At 42.4% G+C, this 23,233-nt stretch overlaps 1 protein-coding gene across 5 annotated transcripts in view; it reads right to left on the reverse strand.

The window, feature by feature from the left end:
- Positions 1-362: 362 nt before the first annotated feature.
- Positions 363-23,233, reverse strand: part of marchf1 (membrane associated ring-CH-type finger 1) — a 178,933-nt gene continuing 156,062 nt past the window's right edge. For all 5 annotated transcript variants that reach the window (XM_008111903.3, XM_062981349.1, XM_062981348.1 and 2 more), the window contains 2 exons: positions 10,267-10,414; positions 363-1,015 (listed from right to left, as the gene is read on the reverse strand). In XM_008111903.3, coding sequence (XP_008110110.2) covers positions 714-1,015; positions 10,267-10,414 — 450 coding nt within the window. In that variant the 3' untranslated portion in view covers positions 363-713. The remainder of the gene's footprint in view (positions 1,016-10,266; positions 10,415-23,233) is intronic.

Genomic DNA, 23,233 nt, shown 5'->3' on the forward strand with positions numbered 1-23,233 from the left:
CAGAACTTGGAAAACAACCTTGGGATGTAATTACCATCTACTGGGGATCATGGAAAATATTTTCCGCCTACCTAATTAACAGTTGCTCAATTTAAACTTAAATGTTTACTGTTCTGAGAAAGTTTTCTTTTACATAGATTTAAATCCTAGATGCTATATTGATTCATTGAGCCACCTCAGTATTTAAATTCTTGCATTATGAAATTTAGATAATTTGTGCTTTGATATGTCTATTATATGATTTTTAAAGGTTAATATGAATCTTTAAAAATTTGCTTTAAAGTATTTCCCTTTCAAGATTACAATTATTAGCAAAAAGACCATAGTAGCAAATACATGTAAGGGTCCCCAACTTCCCCCCTCTCCCCCCCCCCCCCCCCCCACCTTGTAAACAGAACATCAGTAGTACAACTGTAAGTGCAGGGCTTTTCCGCTATCAAAAGTGGTGCTGCTATGTTTGTTTGCCCCTTAGAAGTGGTCTCTGCTGTCTCTTCTTTTTTGTCACTTCTGACTACACTTAGCAAGAAAGGTGAAAAGCAGCTTCGCAATTACATTCCAGTGGTAATGTGCACCTTCACTCTATCAGTTTTCCTGGTTATTCTCCTGTTGCTCTTCATTCAAAAATATGTAGCGTATTCTGACATTTTACTGTGGCGGAACAGTAGAAAGCACATTACTTTATTCTCCAGTGAAGAATAACAGATGCCGCTTCATCAAACTGGCATGCCGTCAGAAGCAGTTTCTTCTCCTGATGGTTGAGAGTTTGTACTTGTTTGTGATACTGGCACCACTACAGTGTCTTTGATTTCAGTGTTCTGAATGGAAGAAGAAATTTTCTCCTCTAGTTTTTTGGCCGTATCTGGGCAGTTCTGAACAAATATCACTCGGTTGTAAGCCTTCAGTCTTCGCCACAATTGAATGTAGACTTTACATTGTACATACATAAAAACGAGACCACCGGTGAATCCAATGGCTACTACAACCAACTTTGTCCAAAATGGCCACTCCAGGACTCCTTTCAGGAAGATTTTAAAAAAAGAATTAAAAGGTAGTTAGTATCAGTGCATCCTGAACCATTGCTCTTTCTTCAATATGCTTACAATTATTCAAACTTCATTCTCAACTTAATCTATCAGCTTGCTGCTGCCTTAATGTGAAGCTAGCAGTTACCTTGTAGTAGGAGCTACTATGAGCAAAATCAGGTTGGCGCAGCAGATTTTGATAGAACCAAGTGCTGGGTATTATTATTTTGCTTATTTTTACACCACCTTTTCTCTCCACAAGGAGACTGCTTAAGGAGCCCTCCCAATGAACAGTAGTGCAGTGACCAGAGGCAAGGGTCTTGTTAAAAATGGTTAGCACTCTGGTTCTCACAGTTGGGAAAAAACTGCATGCATCATCCTTCAGTGCCCTGCTCACCAGTGCTGCAAAACCCAGTCCCTTAGTATGACTAGCTGGATTTTAAAGCCCTTTCACAAAGTCTGTGCTCCCCATCTATCCTTTTCCTCCTTGTTCTCTATTAAGCTAAAAGAGTTTTTAGCAACATCAGCATTGGGACAATAGTGGAGGTGGACTGGAGAAACTTTTGGTGTTGGCCTGCAGCAGTATGTCTTCAGTAAACGTTGCAATAAAACAAACTGGAAAACAACAGGATTCTACTCTTGCTGATCCCACTGTAACTTGACATGCCTGCCTACTGCAGGCAAGATAAACAGCAGCTACATTCAAAACCCTTTACTGTATATGCATGAATAGCAAAACGGAAAAAAAGAAAGCAGATAAGCCCATCTCACCATCTTCCCCCAATAAGTTAAAGAAGGATGTCATTGCTTCCCAACTAAGCATACCCTTTAAACTCCCTCACCCATTTGCTATTAGAGGAATGGGTTTTGCTTTAGGCAGTAAGGGTTTCCTGCATGTATCTCCTCTATGTATGCTGCCTCTAAAATTTGCCCAATTTGCTCAGTGTCACGACCCAGGCTACGGAGCACCAATAACCATACGCAGAGGCCAGATTCTATCTAATATCTTTATTAAGGAAATATATAAGATTAATAAAAACAAATGTAAAAGTTAGTTCAGAAGCGGACCTTTCAGGAAAGGTCAAAATTAGTCCAAAAAAGCAATGTCCAATATGAAATATTATGGTCCAAAGTTGTAATCCAATAACCGAACACTCACTTTGCCAGGCAAAGTGAGGGGAATAGACCAGGTCCTTTAGTCCATAACTTGAAATAACTTGATACTTGAAACAAGGCTTAAACGTGGAACAAGGTAGCTAGGAACAAGAACAAGGTCCGTGGAATAACTTGGTAAAATCCGTGGAACAAGGCAAGGATTGGTCCTGGGCAACAAGGCAAAGTCCGTAGGTAAACAAGGCTGGGAAGCAAGGCGAAGGCTGGAAAGCAGGGCAAGGCTTGAGCAGGAGCGAGGCTTGAATCGGAGCGCGCTGTCCAGACACAACTCGCTCCGTAGGCTGACGAATTGACTCCGCGAAGTTACTACGCGGGTAAAACACCTATATAGAGTCTAACTTTCCCACCGAAGCAGTTCTCTGGGAATCAGAAACGAAAGCTAAACTCTGAGACCAGATGTTAGACTCCTTAAAGATTCTCACGAGAAGCAGTCTTAATTGGCTACATTCTTAGCTGCAATTCTCGCACTCCTGCGCGAAGCTGATTCCAAACTTCTCTGTTGTTTACAAAACTCCCGGCGCAAGAACACGGGAGAAGTAGGCTCTGGGCTTGTTTGACATACTTCTGGGAGACAACTTTCTTGCAGGTGCAAGGTTCCCAGATCTGCCTGGGAAAGATCTGGCTGAGAGGAATCCAGTTCTGACTGGGAAGGTAAAAAACCCAAGTTTTCTTCTTCATCAGGAATTACAATGTCCTGAGCAGGACTACAAGGCCCATGGGTCATCACACTATCCCCCTCCTCAAGGCCCCTCCCAAACTGGGGCCCTCTCCCCGAGGCGCGAGGTCGCGGCTTGGCGGGATAGGTCTGATGAAAGCGGCGGGTTAGATCAGGAGCATGGACTGTGGAGGCGTCTTCCCAAGAGCGTTCCTCAGGGCCAAAACCCACCCAGTCAATGAGATATTGTAGGCGGCGGCGATGAAAGCGAGAATCCAAAATGTCCTCAACCTCGAACTCCTCCTCCCCATTCATCAAAACAGGAGGGGGGGCCGGTTGGTCTGTATCAGGACGCACACCATCCGCCGGAAGGAGCAGGGAACGGTGAAACACTGGGTGAATGCGCATTGAACGCGGAAGTTGGAGTTTGAAAGTCACGGGGTTTAATTGCGCCACCACTGGATAGGGGCCAATGAAACGGGCATCTAACTTCCGGCAAGGGCGGTGGGAGGGCAGAAAGCGAGTGGACAGAAAAACCCGATCTCCTACCTTGATTTCGGGGCCCGGCTGGCGGTGTTTGTCAGCGTGGCGTTTATAGTCCTCCTTGGCTTGGTCCAGTTGCTGGAGCAAAAGTTGTTGCACCGCTGTGAGTTCCTGCAGCCAATCCTCTGCTGCGGGAACTTCTGAAGTTTCAATGACAGGGGGAAAGAAACGTGGATGGAAGCCGTAGTTTGCAAAGAACGGCGTTTCTTTTGTAGAAGCTTGAACTCCATTGTTGTAGGCAAACTCTGACAGTGGTAACAGAGAAGCCCAATTGTCCTGTTGGTAGTTTACATAACAGCGAAGATACTGCTCTAAAGTGGCATTGGTGCGCTCCGTTTGCCCATCTGTTTGGGGATGATGAGCTGAAGATAAGCGAGAGTCTATGCCCAATAGTTTTTGTAGTGCCTTCCAAAAACGAGAGGTGAATTGAGATCCACGGTCTGTGACTAAACTCTTGGGCAATCCATGTAGTCTGAAAACATGTTGAAGGAATAGATCCGCAGTCTCTTTGGCCGTGGGGAGGCCTTCGCAGGGAATGAAATGGGCTAACTTGGTGAAAAGGTCCACCACCACTAAGATCGTGGTGAATCCACAGGAAGGTGGTAGGTCAGTGATGAAATCCGCAGAAATTATTTCCCATGGGCGAGATGGGGTAGGAAGGGGGTGTAAAAGCCCTGTGGGCTTCTCCCTTCTTATCTTGGAGCGCTGACATACTGGGCAGGTGTTGACATATTTTTCCACATCCTTGCGGATCTTGGGCCACCAAAAATCCCTTAGGATCAGATGCATGGTTTTAAATAGTCCGAAGTGTCCTGCTGGTTTGCAGTCATGACACAGACGAAGCGCTTTTTCCCTGCCCGGTCCGGGTGGGATATAAACATGATTTCTATAGCAAAGCAGCCCATCTTTAAGCGAAAAGGGAAAATGCAGACCTTGGCGAAGTTGGTCCTGCGCCCAGGCATCTGCTTGCTGACTAGCCCTGATTTCTTGAGCACAGATGGGTCCTGGAGTAGAGGAAGTTGAACCAATGGAAATGGATTTGGTGTTCCCCACTGTGAGCGTGGCAAAGTTCTCGGGTTGTAATAGTTGGGATTCAAAGGTCTCCTTACGTCCTGCAGCGTATTCCGGTTTACGTGACAGGGCGTCTGCTTGCTTGGTCTGGGCTGGGGTCACGTAATGAATCTGGAAGTTGAAACGTTCGAAGAATAAAGCCCAACGTTGCTGCCTCTGATTCAGTTTGCGGGCAGTTCTTAGATGTTCTAGATTACGATGATCAGTGTGGACTTCAATGGGAAATTTGGCCCCTTCTAGCCAATGTCTCCAAGTTTCAAAGGCTGCCTTTATGGCCAGTAGTTCTTTTTCCCAAATGGTGTAATTCCTCTCTGGTGTGGTTAGTTGACGAGAGTAAAAGGCACAGGGATGGAGGTGATCTCCCACCGGTTGTAAGAGTACAGCCCCAATTGCCACATCAGAGGCGTCCGCTTGCACAACAAAAGGGGTTCCAGGATTTGGGTGCTGTAGAATTGGCTGGGACGTGAATAGTTTCTTTAGTTGCTGGAACCCTTTCTCTGCTTGATCAGTCCAGCGGAAAGGCTGTTTTCCACGGATGCAGCTAGTGATGGGGTCAGACCAGCGGGCAAAATCTGGAATGAACTTGCGGTAATAGTTCGCGAACCCCAAGAAACGCTGCACCTCTTTCTTGTTGGTTGGCGCCCGCCATTCCAATACTGCTGAAACCTTGGCTGGATCCATGGAAAGCCCTAGAGGCGAGATGCGGTAACCAAGGAAATCTACCTCTTGTAGATCAAAAGCGCATTTTTCCAGCTTGGCATAAAGTCCATGATCCCGCAATCGTTGTAACACCATTTTGACGTGGTTCTCATGTTCTGATTGTGATCTAGAAAACACCAAAAAATCGTCCAGGTAGATTATCAAGAACCTGTCTAGATAGTCCTGAAAAATGTCATTGACAAAATGCTGGAACGTTGCGGGAGCTCCGCATAATCCGAAATTCATAACTCGGGACTCGAATAATCCGAATTTGGTCTGGAAGGCGGTCTTCCACTCGTCCCCTTCTCTGATGCGAACTAAGTTGTAAGCCCCCCGAAGATCCAGTTTGGTGTAAACCTTGGCTCCTCGAAGCCGATCCAGTAGATCCGAGATTAAGGGCAGGGGATAGCTGTTCCGCTTGGTGATATTGTTCAATGCTCTGTAGTCCACCACCAAGCGTAGTTCCCCTGACTTCTTTTTCACAAACATCACTGGGGAGGCGGCTGGGGATTGAGAGGGTCTAATGAATCCCTTACGAAGGTTTGTCTCTATAAATTCCCTGAGAGCTTCTTGCTCTGGTTCAGTCAGAGAGTATAGATGCCCTCGCGGGATCGGGGCCCCCTCCACCAGGTCAATGGCACAGTCATAAGGTCTATGTGGGGGTAATTTCTCGGCTTCTTTTTCATTGAATACATCCCAATACTCGGAGTACTTCTTGGGCAGGGTGATGATGGGCTCGGTGTCTGTGGCATGGCAGACCTTGGCTACAAGGCAATGGTTTTGGCAGTACTGTGAAGCAAACTGCAGTTCTCTGTTGGACCAGGAGATGCTAGGGTCGTGGAGAGTCAGCCATGGAATTCCCAAAATCACAGGGAAATGGGGAACCTCGGTAACAAAGAAGGAAATCTCTTCCATATGTTCCCTTATCCACATCCTGGTGGGTTCCGACCACTGACTTACGGGGCCCGTCTTGAGGGGGCGGCCGTCTATGGCTTGCACCACACGGGCATTCTTGAAATCATGGTATTGTAATCCCAGAGAGTCGGCATACTCTCTATCAATGAAATTGTTGGTGGCTCCAGAGTCTATCATGGCGTGGATCATGACGGGTCCCCTTTTTGCTGACCATAAGGTGACCACGAGAAGGAACAGGACCCCAGTAGGCGGCTCTTGAATGGATTTTTTGACCGGGTTGGCGAGCCTCTCTACGCCCGGTCGTTGGCTTCCCCCGCCGGCTGTGTGCCAGTCGGCTCAGACGCCTTCGTCTCCGTGGAGGACGCCGCCGCAAGACGGGCGGCAGGCTTCCCTTTGGCTGGGCACTCTCTGGCGAAGTGGCCCCCGTTCCCGCAGTACCAACAGAGGTTTAAGCGTTGACGACGGGCCTTCTCGGCGGCATCTAGTCTGGGACGCACGTTGCCCAACTGCATCGGCACCTCCTCGCTTCCTCTGGGGTATGGGGTTGGTGGTGGGGGTCTCCACACTGGACGTGGCTGAACGCTGGCGGGAGCGGGGGGTTTTGCCCCGGCTCTACCGCTCTGGCCTCGAACCCACTGTTTCCTGTTGGCAATCATGACTTCAGCCCGTAAACATTGATCAATGAGTGCCTCGAGGGTCTGGGGAGGATCCACCTTGGAGATTTCTTCCAGCATTTCAATGTTGAGACCCTCCCGGAATTGTCCTCTGAGGGCTACATCGTTCCAGCCGGTGTTGTGGGCCAGCACTCGGAACTCGGCTATATACTGAGACATAGGTCTGTCTCCTTGGAAAAGGCGACGGAGTTTGTGACCGGCTGCCTCCAAATTGTCCTCGATTCCCCAAGTCTCCTTGAGGTGGTCCAAGAAGTGTTGCGCTGATCTTAGGTGTGGAGAGGCTTGGTCGAACAGTGCCGTCGCCCAGTTGGCCGCTGGCCCGTCTAGAAGACTGTAAACCCACGCCACTTTGATGTCTTCTTGGGGAAACTCGGCAGCACGGGCCTCTAGATAAGCTTGACATTGGCGACGGAAAACATGAACCTTGGAAGCTTCTCCAGTAAACTTGGTTGGCAACGCCATGGCCGGGAGGCAGATTCCGCGCTCCCGCAAACCCTTTATTTCTCCATCCTGGGCGTTGAGTCTGTCGCGGATGCGATCCACTTCGTCCTTGCTGATGGTGTAGCTCAGTGGCTGCCCACCGGGCACGGTTCCGGTAGACATTCTGGCCGAGGTTAATTGGTGCTTAGGGTGGCGGAGTCAAACTGTCACGACCCAGGCTACGGAGCACCAATAACCATACGCAGAGGCCAGATTCTATCTAATATCTTTATTAAGGAAATATATAAGATTAATAAAAACAAATGTAAAAGTTAGTTCAGAAGCGGACCTTTCAGGAAAGGTCAAAATTAGTCCAAAAAAGCAATGTCCAATATGAAATATTATGGTCCAAAGTTGTAATCCAATAACCGAACACTCACTTTGCCAGGCAAAGTGAGGGGAATAGACCAGGTCCTTTAGTCCATAACTTGAAATAACTTGATACTTGAAACAAGGCTTAAACGTGGAACAAGGTAGCTAGGAACAAGAACAAGGTCCGTGGAATAACTTGGTAAAATCCGTGGAACAAGGCAAGGATTGGTCCTGGGCAACAAGGCAAAGTCCGTAGGTAAACAAGGCTGGGAAGCAAGGCGAAGGCTGGAAAGCAGGGCAAGGCTTGAGCAGGAGCGAGGCTTGAATCGGAGCGCGCTGTCCAGACACAACTCGCTCCGTAGGCTGACGAATTGACTCCGCGAAGTTACTACGCGGGTAAAACACCTATATAGAGTCTAACTTTCCCACCGAAGCAGTTCTCTGGGAATCAGAAACGAAAGCTAAACTCTGAGACCAGATGTTAGACTCCTTAAAGATTCTCACGAGAAGCAGTCTTAATTGGCTACATTCTTAGCTGCAATTCTCGCACTCCTGCGCGAAGCTGATTCCAAACTTCTCTGTTGTTTACAAAACTCCCGGCGCAAGAACACGGGAGAAGTAGGCTCTGGGCTTGTTTGACATACTTCTGGGAGACAACTTTCTTGCAGGTGCAAGGTTCCCAGATCTGCCTGGGAAAGATCTGGCTGAGAGGAATCCAGTTCTGACTGGGAAGGTAAAAAACCCAAGTTTTCTTCTTCATCAGGAATTACAATGTCCTGAGCAGGACTACAAGGCCCATGGGTCATCACACTCAGTCACCTATTATGGGGATGTATCTAAGTAGCCACATCGTGTGACCAGGAAACTTTCCATGTGTACTTGCAAACACATAAAAAACCCCTTTTCCTCTCTCTCTCCTCCCTCAAGATGTTATGTTCAGGCTCTGTTGAGCTACTCCTCATCTTGAAACTTTCTTGTAGTTAGCCAGCTTTTAGACACTGCGTGTATGCATCTTTGAATGTACCTTTACAGGCAGTCCCCGAGTTACAAACATCCCACTTACAAACAACTCATAATTCAGAACAGGGGTGAGATAAAAGGAAGTGAGAGGAAATTTACTCCTTGGAAGGAAAATTCACTCCTGGAAGGGTTTCATGACAAAAAGGTGTCTCAACTGAAGCTTTATCACCAATCATTGTTTCCACAACTCAACTTTTTCCACATCCAATTATCACAGGGACAGAAAGAGAGGTGAAATCTTCTGAACAGGGTCACAGACAGAAAAACAAATACCAAAGGGTGTTAGCCCTTCCCTATTCTATCCAAAACTAAAAAATACATGCATTCGGTTAAGTTTACACTGAAAAAAAAAGTACCTCTTCTGATTTACAGCAGAACCAAACTTGTGGGAACTGCTTGTACATGTAATTAGTAAAGGTTTTAGCTATGAAACTTGCAAACTGCCCCTGTGAGGTACTTTGCTAAAATTAGCCTCTGAATGACCCAAGGGAGTCAATGCTTCCACTTGCGAACTCTACTAAAGGAATCATTTTTAATTGAACTAGTTTTCATCTTTCTCACAAAATAGACTTACACCCCCAGAATCTACTTCCAACATAGATGGCCTCCAAAATAGAAATCATAATAGAAGAGGCTAGGGGAAAAATCCCTGGAAACTAACTTTATTCTTCCTATATTATTTCCACCTCCTTATAATTTTTATAAGGAACATACTTCATTAATTCTGTATTGCCTGGTAGAAGCTCTTATAAATTAAAGAAATATGCATAAACAGGTTTAAGGGAAAACAAATGAGTACGATGCATTTCAGGACAGTTATGGTTACAACAATCTTCCATATTAAAGCTGCAGATCTGTACAAGGCTTATATGAGGGAGTGTATGCATATCCTCCCAGTTTCCTATCAATTTATGGCCCTAGTAAGTTTGTTGGCACTTATTTTTCCGTAGAAATGTATATGATTGTGCTGTAAAATCAATAGTGACCAATACCTTGCACATCAGTGTCTCTCAGGTTATCTGATGTACAAGATCAGCAATTTCCCCCCACTAATGTGCCCATTTGATACTATGTTTTTCTTTCATGGAAAATAGCCAAACACTGGTCAACATCTCACAGGCTGCCATCAATTCTGGGGCCTCACTTTGAAAAGCGCAGACATACACAATGTTGGCTGTCTTTTGAATGTTAAGAAACACATATGCTAACTTTATCTGGGCACAAAATGTATTCAAATTCTCTTTGAGCGAAGTGTCCCTTATTTTTTTCTGGTTCCGGAGAGCAAAATATGAGTAATCAAACCCTATCCTGTGAAAAGCCTACTTTCTGTGCCTTCTGCACTGTCAGTAGCCATTGCTCATGTTTTCAGACTGATGGATTGAGGATTCAATCCAAAAGTCTGGATTCTATGGAAAGAATGTGTCATTTGTACATAGCACAAATGTGGATACCCTGCATCACACATCTCACTGACACACTGGAGGTGTATGTGCATATCTCCATCGTTCAGAATTATATTATTATCATAGAATAGGTATTATCTTTATGATAAAAAAGCAAGATGAAGTCTCCCACTCAAATATGCTGTGTAAAATACTTTGTACTTGCTATCTCCTTTCCTCCAGTGGTACAAAGCTTGTTTTGCATCAGTTTCTAAAGATGTATTCATTGCAGTAAAGAAGAAAATGAAAAATGTACTCACCATTGTCATTGCCTTGCTTAATTTCCTCAGCAGTTCGATCTATTAATACGTATAATGACCAAACTACGCAGGTAATGGCAATAATGTGGAATGTGACTGAGCAGACTATCTTTCTCCTTTCACTTGTCGTCATCTGTAGTTTTTCCCACTGCAAATGGGGAGAAAACAATTGAGTTCGCAAGCCTTCAATAGCAGCATTCACACACCCACAAACAGAGCATTTGGTGCAGCATACATTTCCCACCTTTGTTTTCAATCACTGATTTCTGTAGGGAACCTTTTGAATCCTCAGTTTAAATCCAATGTGGAACATCCTGGAATTGACATAGTGCCAACCAATGCTTCCCAGGTCTTTTTTCCTAACAAAAAGGATAATATATCAGCTTTCACAGCTGAATTGCAAATCAAATTGGAAAGTTGATCTCAATAAATAATTGAGCACTGTCCTGCTGTATTTTTAAAATTAGTCCTTCTTAATCTCAGGGCCAAAGAGGCCATTAAAATGCAGATATAACAATATAACAAGAGCCACGTTTTGCTCTCCAGAGGAAGCACAACCCCTCCATCCATTAGATCATGTCCATTACATCTGCACTTTGCAATCCCTTCTGCCCTCCCTCTACCTTAATAATGACTGTTATTTAGTCATTATTAAATAACAGCCAGATGAGAGAAATGTTGAATTATCTGTACTAAAACCATTGGGGACTGGCCTTTAACCTGTTCTTGCCACAATTTCTATGTTGCCTTCCTGCCACCTGCAGAGGTGGGTTACTAGTGAAAAAAATAAACACTGAAAAGTAGTCATCTTATTATTATCATATCCAGTTTAGCCCACAGTATCATATTAGGGGTGTTGAATTCATCCAGCATTTGACCAGAATAATAGAAAAGCCTTCCTCCTGTAACTCAAATCAGATCAGATGTAGAATTTTATCCTTATGTAATCATATTTCTGTCTTTTTCTGTAAGCAGATTAAAAAGCTGAGCTGTTGAAAACCCTGAAGTTTTGAATATTAGTTTTGTATCTCATTAAAACAGCTGAGCTGTTAAAAAAAGTAATGCCACACTGCCACCTTTCAGATATTTTTTGAAGTGCATGGCAAAAATGACAGTTTTCCAGCAACACCAAATGTGTGCCATTTCTTCTTCTGTAATACCAAAAGGATGATGATACCATGTCAGACACATCAGGCTGTAGGTAAAAGATGACAAGTAAGGAATAAGATGGATATTTAAATTTTGTTTTGCATTCCAATGAAACTGCTCGATAAGACATGTCTACAAAATTGGCAAAAGCCTATTCATCTTTGTTTTTTCAAAGATAAGTGATGTGAAGCATTTAATTTTTGTATGCTACATACAGTCTAAAGACTATTTGTTTTCTCTACCATATTTTGCATACACACACACACACACACACAGTGTTTTTCTACAGTGACTAAAATAATGACTGAAACCCTAGATGGCAAGCACAGAGTGTGGGGATGCATCTACACTGCTGAATTAATACAGCTTGATACTGCTTTAACTGCCACGGCTCAATTCTATGAATCTATGGGAGTTGTAGTTTTACAAGGTCTTTAGCCTTCTCAGCCAAATAGTATGTGTGCTCACCATGCTACAATTCCTAGGATTCCATAGCCAGTTTGGCATCACTTAAAATGGTGCCAAACTGCATAAATTCTACAGTATAGATGCATCCTAAATGCCCCATGTTTAGTTCTCTATATACACACCCTCCAAGAAAGCAGCTAAGGCTTACAAGGACACTCCTCTGACTATTCAATTGCTGTGAAGGGTGAGGGAGAAAAGAAAATAACTGGGCATCTGTGACTATTTCTTGTCCCCCTGCAATATGGACATGTGTGGGAGAGAGGAAGGGTAATGATTGCATTGATGTTCCTCTGCCTGCCTGCCTCCTGAAAACTGCAAGCAGATAAGAGTCATTAGCAGTGCCAAGTTCCTCTTCTCATCTTCATGTAACATCTTCATGGAGGATGTGGGGAAGAGGTTGATGGGATGGAAGAGGCTAGAAAATAGCCTCTTGATTCCATTCAGAAAAACACACGTCATAGAATCATAGAGTTGGAAGAGACCTCATGGGCTATCCAGTCCAACCCCCTGACAGAAGCAGGAAGATGTCATTCAAAGCACCCCCAACATATGGCCATCCAGCCTCTGCTTAAAAGCCTCCAAAGAAGGAGTCTCTACCACAGTCCGGGGGAGAGAGTTCCACTGCCGAACAGCTCTCACAGTCAGGAAGTTCTTCCTGATGTTCAGGTGGAATCTCCTTTCCTGTAATTTGAAGCCATTGTTCCGTGTCCTAGTCTGCAGGGCAGCAGAAAACAAGCTTGCTCCCTCCTCCTTATGACGTCCCCTCACATATTTATACATGGCTATCATGTCTCCTCTCAGCCTTCTCTTCTGCAGGCTAAACAAGCCCAGCTCTTTAAGCCGCTCCTCATAGGGCTTGTTCTCCAGACCCTTGATCATTTTAGTCGCCCTCCTCTGGACACCTTCCAGCTTGTCAACATCTCCCTTCAACTCCGGTGCCCAGAATTGGACACAGTATTCAAGGTATAGTCTGACCAAGGCTGAATAGAGTGGTAGCATGACTTCCCTGGATCTAGACACTATATTCCTATTGATGCAGGCCAAAATCCCATTGGCTTTTTTTTGCCGCCGCATCACATTGTAGACTCATGTTTAACTTGTTGTCCACGAGGACTCCAAGATCTTTTTCACACGTACTGCTGTCAAGCCAGGCATCTTCCATTCTGTATCTTTGCATTTGATTTTTTCTGCCTAAGTGGAGTATCTTCATTTTGTTAGTTTCAGCCCATCTCTCTAATCTGTTAAGATCGTTTTGGATTCTGCTCCTGTCTTCTGGAGTATTAACTATCCTTCCCAGTTTGGTGTCATCTGCAAACTTGATGATCATACCTTTTAACCCTTCATCTAAGTAATTAATAAAGATGTTAAACAGAACTGGGCCCAGGATGGAACCCTGCGGCACTCCACTCGTGACTTCTTTCCAGGATGAAGAAGACGCATTAGTGAGCACTCTTTGGGTTTGTTCACTTAGCCAATTACAGATCCACCTAACCGTAGCTTTGCCTAGTCACATTTGACTAGCTTGTTTGCCAGAAGGTCATGTGGGACTTTGTCAAAGGCCTTACTGAAATCCAGATATGCTACATCCACGGCGTTCCCCGCATCTACATCACTCACTAACAGCATTGCTAGCCATTATTTAAAATGACACTGTCATCCAACATACTTTTAGAAGAGGTAATCTGATGCATCTTAAATAAAAGTCTTAAAATATTAGAACAAGGATGAGAAGAGCTTTGGAGAAAAGAAATATGAGGGAAGATTGAAGGAGCTGGGCAAAGAGAAGAAGTGGTGACTAAGAATCATAATTTTGCAAGAGACCACAAGGGTCATCTAGTCCACCCCCCTCCCCCCCAAAAAAACCATACAGGAAATATAATCAAAGCATTTTTGACAGATGGCCATCCAGTTTCTGCAGGAGAGTGGGGGATATTGTACGCTTTAAACATCACAAGGGCTACAATAGAGAGAAGACTTGTACTCTTCTGCCCCACAGAATAAAACTAATGGTTTTAAGTTTTATGAGGGTAGATATTATTTGAATAGTAGAAGGAATTTCTTGAGAGAGAGGTTAGGCAATGGGATCAATTGCCTAGAGAAGTGGTGGGATCTCCTCATCTGGATGTTTTTTTAGAAAAGGCTGGACAACTACCTCCAGCTGGGGATATTCTAGATGGAGAATCTGTACTGAGCAGGGAATTACCACATTTGTCTTATATCAAGAAGACACACTATGGCTTATTTTCAAAGGATATCATATTTTTATTAACCATGGTACAATAATCTACATTTATTCAAATATAGTTAAGTCCCCTTCTTCTGGAACATCATCATAATTCTTCAAACCTGGAATTCCATCCTGAATTTCTTGCGACTCCATTCCTTTAGAACCATTAGCCGCAATCTTTCATGTTGAGCAATAGAGCTCTCATTAAATGAGCAGCTCTTATCCATGTAACCTGCTCAGAGTGCATTGGCAACAACACTGTCTGTGATTTTATTGCTTGTTGATGGGACTGCCCACATTTCTCCGGTCACCTCCAAGATAGCAGCTCTCACGATGGAGCAGATGGGAAGAGCTGCCCATCTCCTTTACTGCTCTGTGCCGTTATGCTGCATAGCCATGCCTATCACTATGTCTTATTTTATGGGGTATGGCTTATATTGCACAAATGCTTAGAAATCCTGCTATGGCCTATTTTATGGGTATGTCCTATTTTCAGGGAAATAGTGTGATTTGATGGGACCATGAAACCCTTTCCAATTCTATGATTCTATGACTTTTTCTAATTTTAACAAACTATAGTACTGAAATGCTGATACTGGAAGTACAGATATTAAACACTAGAGGGTAGTGCAGGACTACATACCGAAGTAGTTCTTAGATTTATTCCAGTACCTTGTGAGATTAAAAACAGAATCATTCATGCTTAAAATGACATCAAAGTGCATTTCTTAGTAGATCTGTATTTAGGCCATGTGCCCCTCGAGAGGTTGTTGAACTGCTGCTCCAAGCATTCCTCACCACGAGGAATGCTGGGACTTGTTGTCAAGCAAAATCTGAAGTCTGTGTCATTTTTATCTCTGACAAAGTCCCTTCTCCTATATTTAAATCAAAACAAGTTATTGGATATAAAATAAAGGATAATTAATGCAATACAGAAGACAACAAAAACAAATGAAATGAGACAAAGAATTCCACCACAATCTAATACAGAGTCACATATACTAATAGGAATCTAATGTCCTCAAATATCCATACATATATGGCCAAAAATGAGATACTTGCATACAAAGTGGAGTATTGTACAATACATCCTGAGAAAAAAGACTTTAAAAGGCCTCACTGTAGGTCCAAGCAAGTTACTGAAGTTGTTCAGTTGACTAAATCTATACATGGGGCTGGGAGAATCGGAAAGTAAAGGGGAGAGAAAGGAGGACCACGAAGGAGCTTGTTGCTGACTTCCTGGAACAGGTAATATGTACAACCCAAACTACAATATTGTGGTAAAGGTTTAACTTGTAACAGCACAACATTTAAGAATACTTAATAAGAACGAATAAATAAAATATTTTCTCAAACTTGGATTTAATTTTTTTCTGAAATGCATCAACCTATTCAACAGTATATAATATTTGTGAAAGCTGGACAAAGATGAAGTTATGATCATAAAGTTAACCCAATATATTCTAAAAGAGAGATTTCTCTACTCTGTTCACACTCACATACTCTCAAAAAAGAGAGGCATAAGTTCATAACACTACAAAGGACATTTTCATTATGGCTGCAACATAAGCTTCTTCAGTATAAAACTAAGGTTTCCAACCCACACTTTCTCTTTATCGATGAATTCACTGGGTGGGCCATGGATAAAATATTTTTGATTTTTGTTCAGGAATTCAGAATCCTAAAAAGAAAGGGGAGGAATGCACTGCATAACTTTCTGCACAAGATTGCCTCCTCTACCCATTGTGGTTCTCCTCAGGTTTCCAAGCCTTGGAGTCCTTCCATATGAAAAGAGTTGCTTCTTTTGCTGCTGTATCCATTTTATTTGGATTCTAACAACCTGAATAGAGCTCCTATCTCTCAGTCATCATTTTCTCATGGTAGGATGATGACAATACTAGCAAGGATGTTGTGTAAGAATTTTAACATAAGCACTAGTAAGGAGCTGTAAAAAGCATCCTTTCATGGCAAATATTGAGGACACTTTCTAAATATTGGCTAGTCAATACACTGTAATGTGTCATTAAGTAACCTGTAGAAAGATGGACTTTGACTTATGTCAGGCAATCCTGTTTCATAAGTAGAAGGTGGGGGCAGTTCTCCAAGGGCTTAGAGAAAGGTCTTTCCCAGCATTGCAACCCAGAGCCTTTGATGACACACCAGGGATCAAATCTATGACCCTCTGCATGGGAAGCATTTACTCAATGACTAAGCTATCTAAAATAACCAGAATTCAATAATCCCTCATTTAAAATGTTTTAAATTAATGAAAGGATAGGAAAGTTTCTAAACCAGCATTTTATACATATGTTTTTTCCCCTTGGCATTTTGAAGCTTCTGTTTAACTTACATTTTCCAGAAAGGCCTCCCATAACCTCTAGCTAAACTAAAAGGTTTGTCTTAATAATTTACTCATATAATTTTGTATATAATTACAAGCTTCCAAACCATATGCTATTTACATAGGAAATTTTATCACGGAAGAATTTTGGTGTCTATGTTTGTGTGAGAGTGGGAGTGAGAGGAAGAAATGGGGAGTGTATATAACCGAAAACACAAATGTAGAAGCTTTTTGGATCTGTGTCATGGAAAGGCTTGTAACAAGGGGAAACTCACTTTTGTAGTTAGCTTCAAAAAGAATGAAGACGATAAAGATTAAAAGGCTCCTGAGAGCCCAAGAAATAGAGTAATCTGCTAGCAGAGGAGAAAATGGCAGCTCAAAGTCCAGGTCAGTTACTGTCCTAGATGTTAGTCCCATTTAGGCTCAATGGGTTCAAAGAGACATTCTTCAGAATGTAGCATGTAACTGCACAGAGAAAGGGAAAAGGACAGCTATAAAAATGGAACCTATTCCATTGCATTCTATCATTCTTTCCCAAACTTCTCATTAGGAAAGATCTAAGGGTAATCAATTATCAAGTGTCGTCTGCATTACAAAATAAATAGCATTAATAGCTATTTGTCTCATTATACACTGCAAATAGTTAAACATGCGGAAGTAAATCAAGAGTATTTTTGTAATAAAGATAAACCTCTGCTGTGGAGATGAGGAGGATTTGTTCTCCCCAAGATGTAATCATTTCAGAGGGCCATATGGTCAAAAATGTAGAAAGTGACACCTGAACAAACAGCTATAATAAGCCTCCAAGCCTCATACATGCCAAGATTTCACATTTATATCCATTGCTCTTGGCCTTCCAGGCAGAGAGGGAGGGCTCTTGTCCTTGGCGTTACTTCGCTTCGCTTCCCTCCCTCCTTCCTTCGTTCTATCCATCCCAGCCTTTCCTGCTTGTGGAGCCATGGAACTGGGTCAGTGGGTTGGATGGCGGGGAAAGGAAGAAGGAAGAGGCCTCTCATTGAAGGGGTGCCATGGGGTGCTGGGATTTGTAGTTTGCATCCAGTCCAACCCCTTTCTTTTTTTTTGTCATGGACCCTACCCAAACCCCTCAGACAGATGGCCATCCGGCTTAGTTGTGTTGTTATAGTCACAATGCGTTGTTGTGAGATTTGTGGGTCCGGATTGTGGTTTTGTGGTGTGGTTGTGTTGTTACAACCGAGAGGGAAGGCTTTTGTGTTGTGTTGCCAAGTTTTGTATTTCTCGGGCATTTAGTTGTGTTGTTATAGTCACAATGAGTTGTTGTGAGTTTTGTGGTTCTGGATTGTGGTTTTGTGGTGTGGTTGTGTTGTTACAACCGGGAGGCAAGGCTTTTGCGTTGTCAAGTTTTGTATTTCTGGGACATTTAGTTGTGTTGTTATAGTCACGATGCACTGTTGTGAGTTTTGTGGGTCCAGATTGTGGTTTTGTGCTGTGGTTGTGTTGTCACAACCGGGAGGCAAGGCTTTTGTGTTGTGTTGTCAAGTTTTGCATTTCTGGGGCGTTTAGTTGTGTGCCAAGTTTCGTATTTCTGGGGCATTTAGTTGTGTTGTTATAGTCACAATGAGTTGTTGTGAGTTTTGTGGGTCCGGATTGTGGTTTTGTGGTGTGGTTGTGTTGTTACAACCGGGAGGCAAGGCTTTTGCGTTGTCAAGTTTTGTATTTCTGGGGCATTTAGTTGTGTGCCAAGTTTCGTATTTCTGGGGCGCTTAGTTGTGTTGTTATAGTCACGATCCATTGTTGTGAGTTTTGTGGGTCCGGATTGTGGTTTTGTGGTGTGGTTGTGTTGTTACAACCGGGAGGCAAGGCTTTTGCGTTGTCAAGTTTTGTATTTCTGGGACATTTAGTTGTGTTGTTATAGTCACGATGCATTGTTGTGAGTTTTGTGGGTCCAGATTGTGGTTTTGTGGTGTGGTTGTGTTGTTACAACCGAGAGGGAAGGCTTTTGTGTTGTGTTGCCAAGTTTTATATTTCTGGGGCATTTAGTTGTGTTGTTATAGTCACGATGCGTTGTGAGTTTTGTGGGTCCGGATTGTGGCTTTGTGGTGTGGTTGTGTTGTTACAACCAGGAGGCAAGGCTTTTGCGTTGTGTTGCCAAGTTTCGTATTTCTGGGATGTTTAGTTTTGTTGTTATAGTCACTGTGCAAACAACTTTATCATTTTATATATATAGATTAAGTGAACTGCATTTCTACCATTTACAGGATACCAGTTCCATTTTATAACTGAGGAACATTGCAGGTTGGCTTTTAAAACTAGCTTAGGGTGGGATATTTGTAAGTAAAACACAAAAAATGGAGTAAAATTTCCACACTTAGAGAGCTTGTTATAGCATTTTCTCAAGTATTTTACAGATAAAAACTGGGATATGTGTGGCCAAGCAACATCAGAAATATTCAAGATGGAAAAACGTATTAATGAGGAAGAACATACAAGAACACAAAAACTAGAAGAGGCTGCAGCCGTTTACATTTCCCTGCTGGGCCTACTGGGAAGCCTTGGATCCTATAGAGAAATGTGGCTGAGAATTCTAAATGCCTTCCCCTAAACTGCCCCCGATGGTGCAGCAGATTAAACCACTGAGCAGCTGAATTTGCTGACTAAAAGATCAGCGGTTCGAATATGGGGAGCAGGGTGAGCTCCCGCTGTTAGCTCCAGCTTCTGCCAACCTAGCAGTTCAAAAACATGCAAATGTGAGTAGATCAATAGGAATTGCTCTGGCGGGAAGGTAATGGTGCTCCATGCAGTCATGCCGGCCACATGACCTTGGAGGTGTCTATGGACAATGCCGACACTTCAGCTTAGAAATGGAGATGAGCACCAACCCCCAGAGTCAGACACGACTAGACTTAATGTCAGGGAAAAACCTTTACCTTTACTAAACCACCAATCCCAGGATTTTGTAGGGTGGAACCATGGTGGTTAAAGTGGAATAATAATGCTACAATTCTACAGTGTGGATGAGCCCCAAGTGTTATATTAAATCCATAGATATTTAAGCTCAACCACTCAGTTATGAATGGTATGAAGAACAACCTATGTGCCTTGCCATAAATCTTCTGAACCAAGTAACACTGACCTGTTAGTATTTATGTGTGAAAACAGTAATCCTGCTTGACAAAAGTGAGTTTCTTTGCAGACAAAATCTGCTGAGATTTCTTTTGCTATATATATGAAGCTGTGAGGACATGTGTACTGCACCGATTATCTCTTTTCATCATCATCATCATATAATATAATATAATATAATATAATATAATATAATATAATATAATATAAGTCTCTGCCTAGTTCATACTTCCACAAGACATTGCGACTGGGAGTAATGCGATAAAATTAGTTTAACGCTGAAAGCTTTAATATAGACAATGTCCCCTGAGCACCAGACTGTCTCTGCAATGACATGATGGCCAATAAAGGCAGAAGAATAGCTCTGTGCCTTTGAGCATACTGGCAAAGTATTTGACCTTACATATTACTAAGGAATGACAGTGATTTAAGGTGGGCCAGGACTGAGGCGCACAGTTTACTATTGGAAAGACCACACTAAAGCTGGTTGCTGTGGCAACATGCCTCAGCAGCACTGAGAATTAAAGGGAACGCATGCCTCGATGTCATGGCAAAGAATTGCAGTGCATCCAGGAAGTCAGGTTAAAAGAAAACTAATCCTGTAGCAAATCAGTGTTACTTCTCCGAGACAATATTAGTTATCACTTTTCTTTTTTATCACGGTCCTTGTTGTAAAAAAGAATGACCTAAAATATCTCAAAGCAAGATGCAGAACAATAGCTGCAGCAGCAAATTATGGTAAGGGTTCCTCAAAGGTTTGCCACTGCTCTCATAAAATCCAGCAGGCCACTGGAGGTTTTGCAAGGAGCCTAACATATTTGGGGGTGGGGGGAAGAGAATAGGTTGGAACAAATTTGATTTCTCAGCGGCAGTTCTCCCTGCAGGGAATATTTCTGTCAAGATTCACCACCGCACAGCATGGTTTTAAATAATGAGAGTAAATAAGAATGATCAAAGTGAAGCTATGTTTCTAAACAAGACTTCAATACAATTCAAAAGGCTTGTTACTTAATAGTTCCCAATAACCAAAGCTTAATTTCCTCCAAAAACACTCCATTCTGAACCAGAGTCACCAATAAATTCTTGCATTTCTTGTTCATTTGCTGTATTACTGTTGGTAGGTTCAAATAATCAACAGAACAGCTTCAAATGTAGAATACTGATTTATGTTATCATGGCATTCTGTTTGCAACAATACAGATAGTGGTGGTTGCTGCTACTGCACATCATTCAGCAAGAAAAACAAAATCTAATTTATTTACAAAATTTAAACTTGCTTTGCTGTGTAATGGACAGCAGCGTTTATATCAAAAAGAGTTTCCACTTTGATACTAGGGATCACTATAGACATAATACTCTTCGCCTAAAATATTAAAAGACGTAATTAGAAACAATTATGAAATGCACTCACTTTCCCAAAATATGCCATGTCTTAATGTGCCTAACTGTTTCTTACACACCAACACTGATCACAGCCATGGCTGGTAGCCTCCAGCTAGCAAGTATTACTATGTCAACACAGCCTTGGACTTCTTAACTTCTTGGATATTTAAGAGTCATCCTATGTTATGCAGTAGGTGGAAAATCATGTGTTATAGACCGATACTTTAATATACCCACTGTGGCACTTTCTTTCCATAGTGGTAGGATTGTATGCTCCTGTGAGGCCAAGGGCTATGATGCTGGTAGGGTCTTCTATGCCACACAGGTTTTTGCTGAGGTAACAAACTATGCCAAAAATTACTGGGCAATAGCAGTAGTAGAGGATGACATGGCAGAGGATCTTACAGAGGCAACAGCAGTGGCACTATAGCTAACATTTATTAGTACTGCACAGAAGGAAGCATAGTAAACCCCTTTTGAATGTCTCTTTCCATGAAAATCTTATGTTGAGACAATCCAACATGAAACAAGTGACAGTGCTAGAAAATGACCCTCCCAGGTCAGAAAGCACGTAGAATCATAGAATTATAGAGTTGGAAGAGACCTCTTGGCCTTCCAGTCCAACCCCCTGCCAAGAAGCAGGAACGAGTCAGAGGGGTACAGCGAAAGACAACTACAAATAGGACTGCGACAAATGACATAACTAGACTCAAGTCAAAAGAACGTCGAGCTGTTGATGTGTTTAGAGTTAAAAGGAAAGACTGCAAAGCACAACACATATTATAAGAACACAGAATCAGGGGAAGTGAGACATAGTAAAACAAGAAATGGAACACTGCAATACTTGGGGTGAATGATATAAAGTGGGTAGGAATGGGACATTTTGAGTTAGTAAAACCCAGTGTTTTACTCAGGAAATGACAATCTAATTAAGAAAGGGGGTGTAATTAATAATGAAGAAAGATGCAGCAAAAGCATTCAAAGGATATAATGCAAAGTCTGATTGAATCGTATCAACAAACCTTCAAGGAAAAACCCCTAAATATAATCATTATCCAAGTTTATGTTCTAACTACACAGACAGAAGAAGCAGAAATTTTAAGATTCTATGCTGGAGAAAACTGATAATACAGGCAGTCCTCGAGTTACAAACATCCGACTTTCAAAATGACTCATAGTTAAGAATGTTAGACAACAAAAAGTGAGAAAAATCTACCCCTAGGAAGGGAAATTCATTCCTGAAACAGTTATCATGCAGAAAAGGGATCTCCACTGAAGGGTTATCACCAATCCTTATTTCCACAACAAGCCATTTTTTTTTCAAAATCAAATTATCACAGGGACAGAAAGTGAGGTGAAATCTTCTGAACAGGACACAGACAGCAAAACAAAAACAACAGGGGTGTTCACACTTCCCTATGCTATCCAAAGCTATTTGGTTGGAGTTATACTTAAAAATGTAACTGTTTCGGCTTACAAACAAATTCAACTTAAGAACAAATCTACAGAACCTATCTTGTTCATAACTGCAATGTAAAAAAAAAAACAACAACAAAAAACCTAGAGCCAAGCTAAAGAGGAATACTGAAGCAACCACTGTGCTTCAGTACTGTCAGGGAAGAATGCAAAAAGGCACTCCTTTTAGCCAAAAAAGGGAGTAGCAAGGATGTCAATAAAATATGACAATAAAAAAGGATGAACAAGATACATCTTCCACAACATCCAAGAAAACAAAAAAAATTAAACCAAGAGTGTTCATACTACATGATTAGCAAGAGAACACATTACATGACCAAATACAAATAAAAAACTGGTCACGTTCTATGCACCAGCCAGGAATCATGTGGTTAAAATAGAAGACCTGTTGAAAAGTTCATTCCAGGTCAGTCACAGGGTATCCAATAGGATGAGCGGAAAAAGCAAAAGGATGGCCATCAGCTGGTTCAGCAAGTCAGGAGTCCAGATAAACACAGCCAAAAGTATAAAGCATGCTTGTAAATTGTAGCCTGTCCAAGGTCAGGGAAACACAAATTCAGAACAGTACTGTCAGTTATCAAGAAGGAAAGCTGAAAGCACCAAAGATGCCAGGGAGTAGCTGGGAAATTTATAGACAGCAGTCTTAAGACATCAGGTGCCTGACTAGGTTAGCATTCCTTACATAATAACTGTTGGGAGCAACACAATCTCTTATTGTCTCTCATTGATTTCTAGGGCACAAATGATAATTTGGCACCTTCAAAAGTGTAGTTTGAACGTAAAAACTTGCAAGCTCCCAACCTGAAACTTCCCCTTATTTG

This window comes from Anolis carolinensis, chromosome 5 (assembly GCF_035594765.1).
Source record: "Anolis carolinensis isolate JA03-04 chromosome 5, rAnoCar3.1.pri, whole genome shotgun sequence".
Lineage (NCBI taxonomy): Eukaryota > Metazoa > Chordata > Lepidosauria > Squamata > Dactyloidae > Anolis > Anolis carolinensis.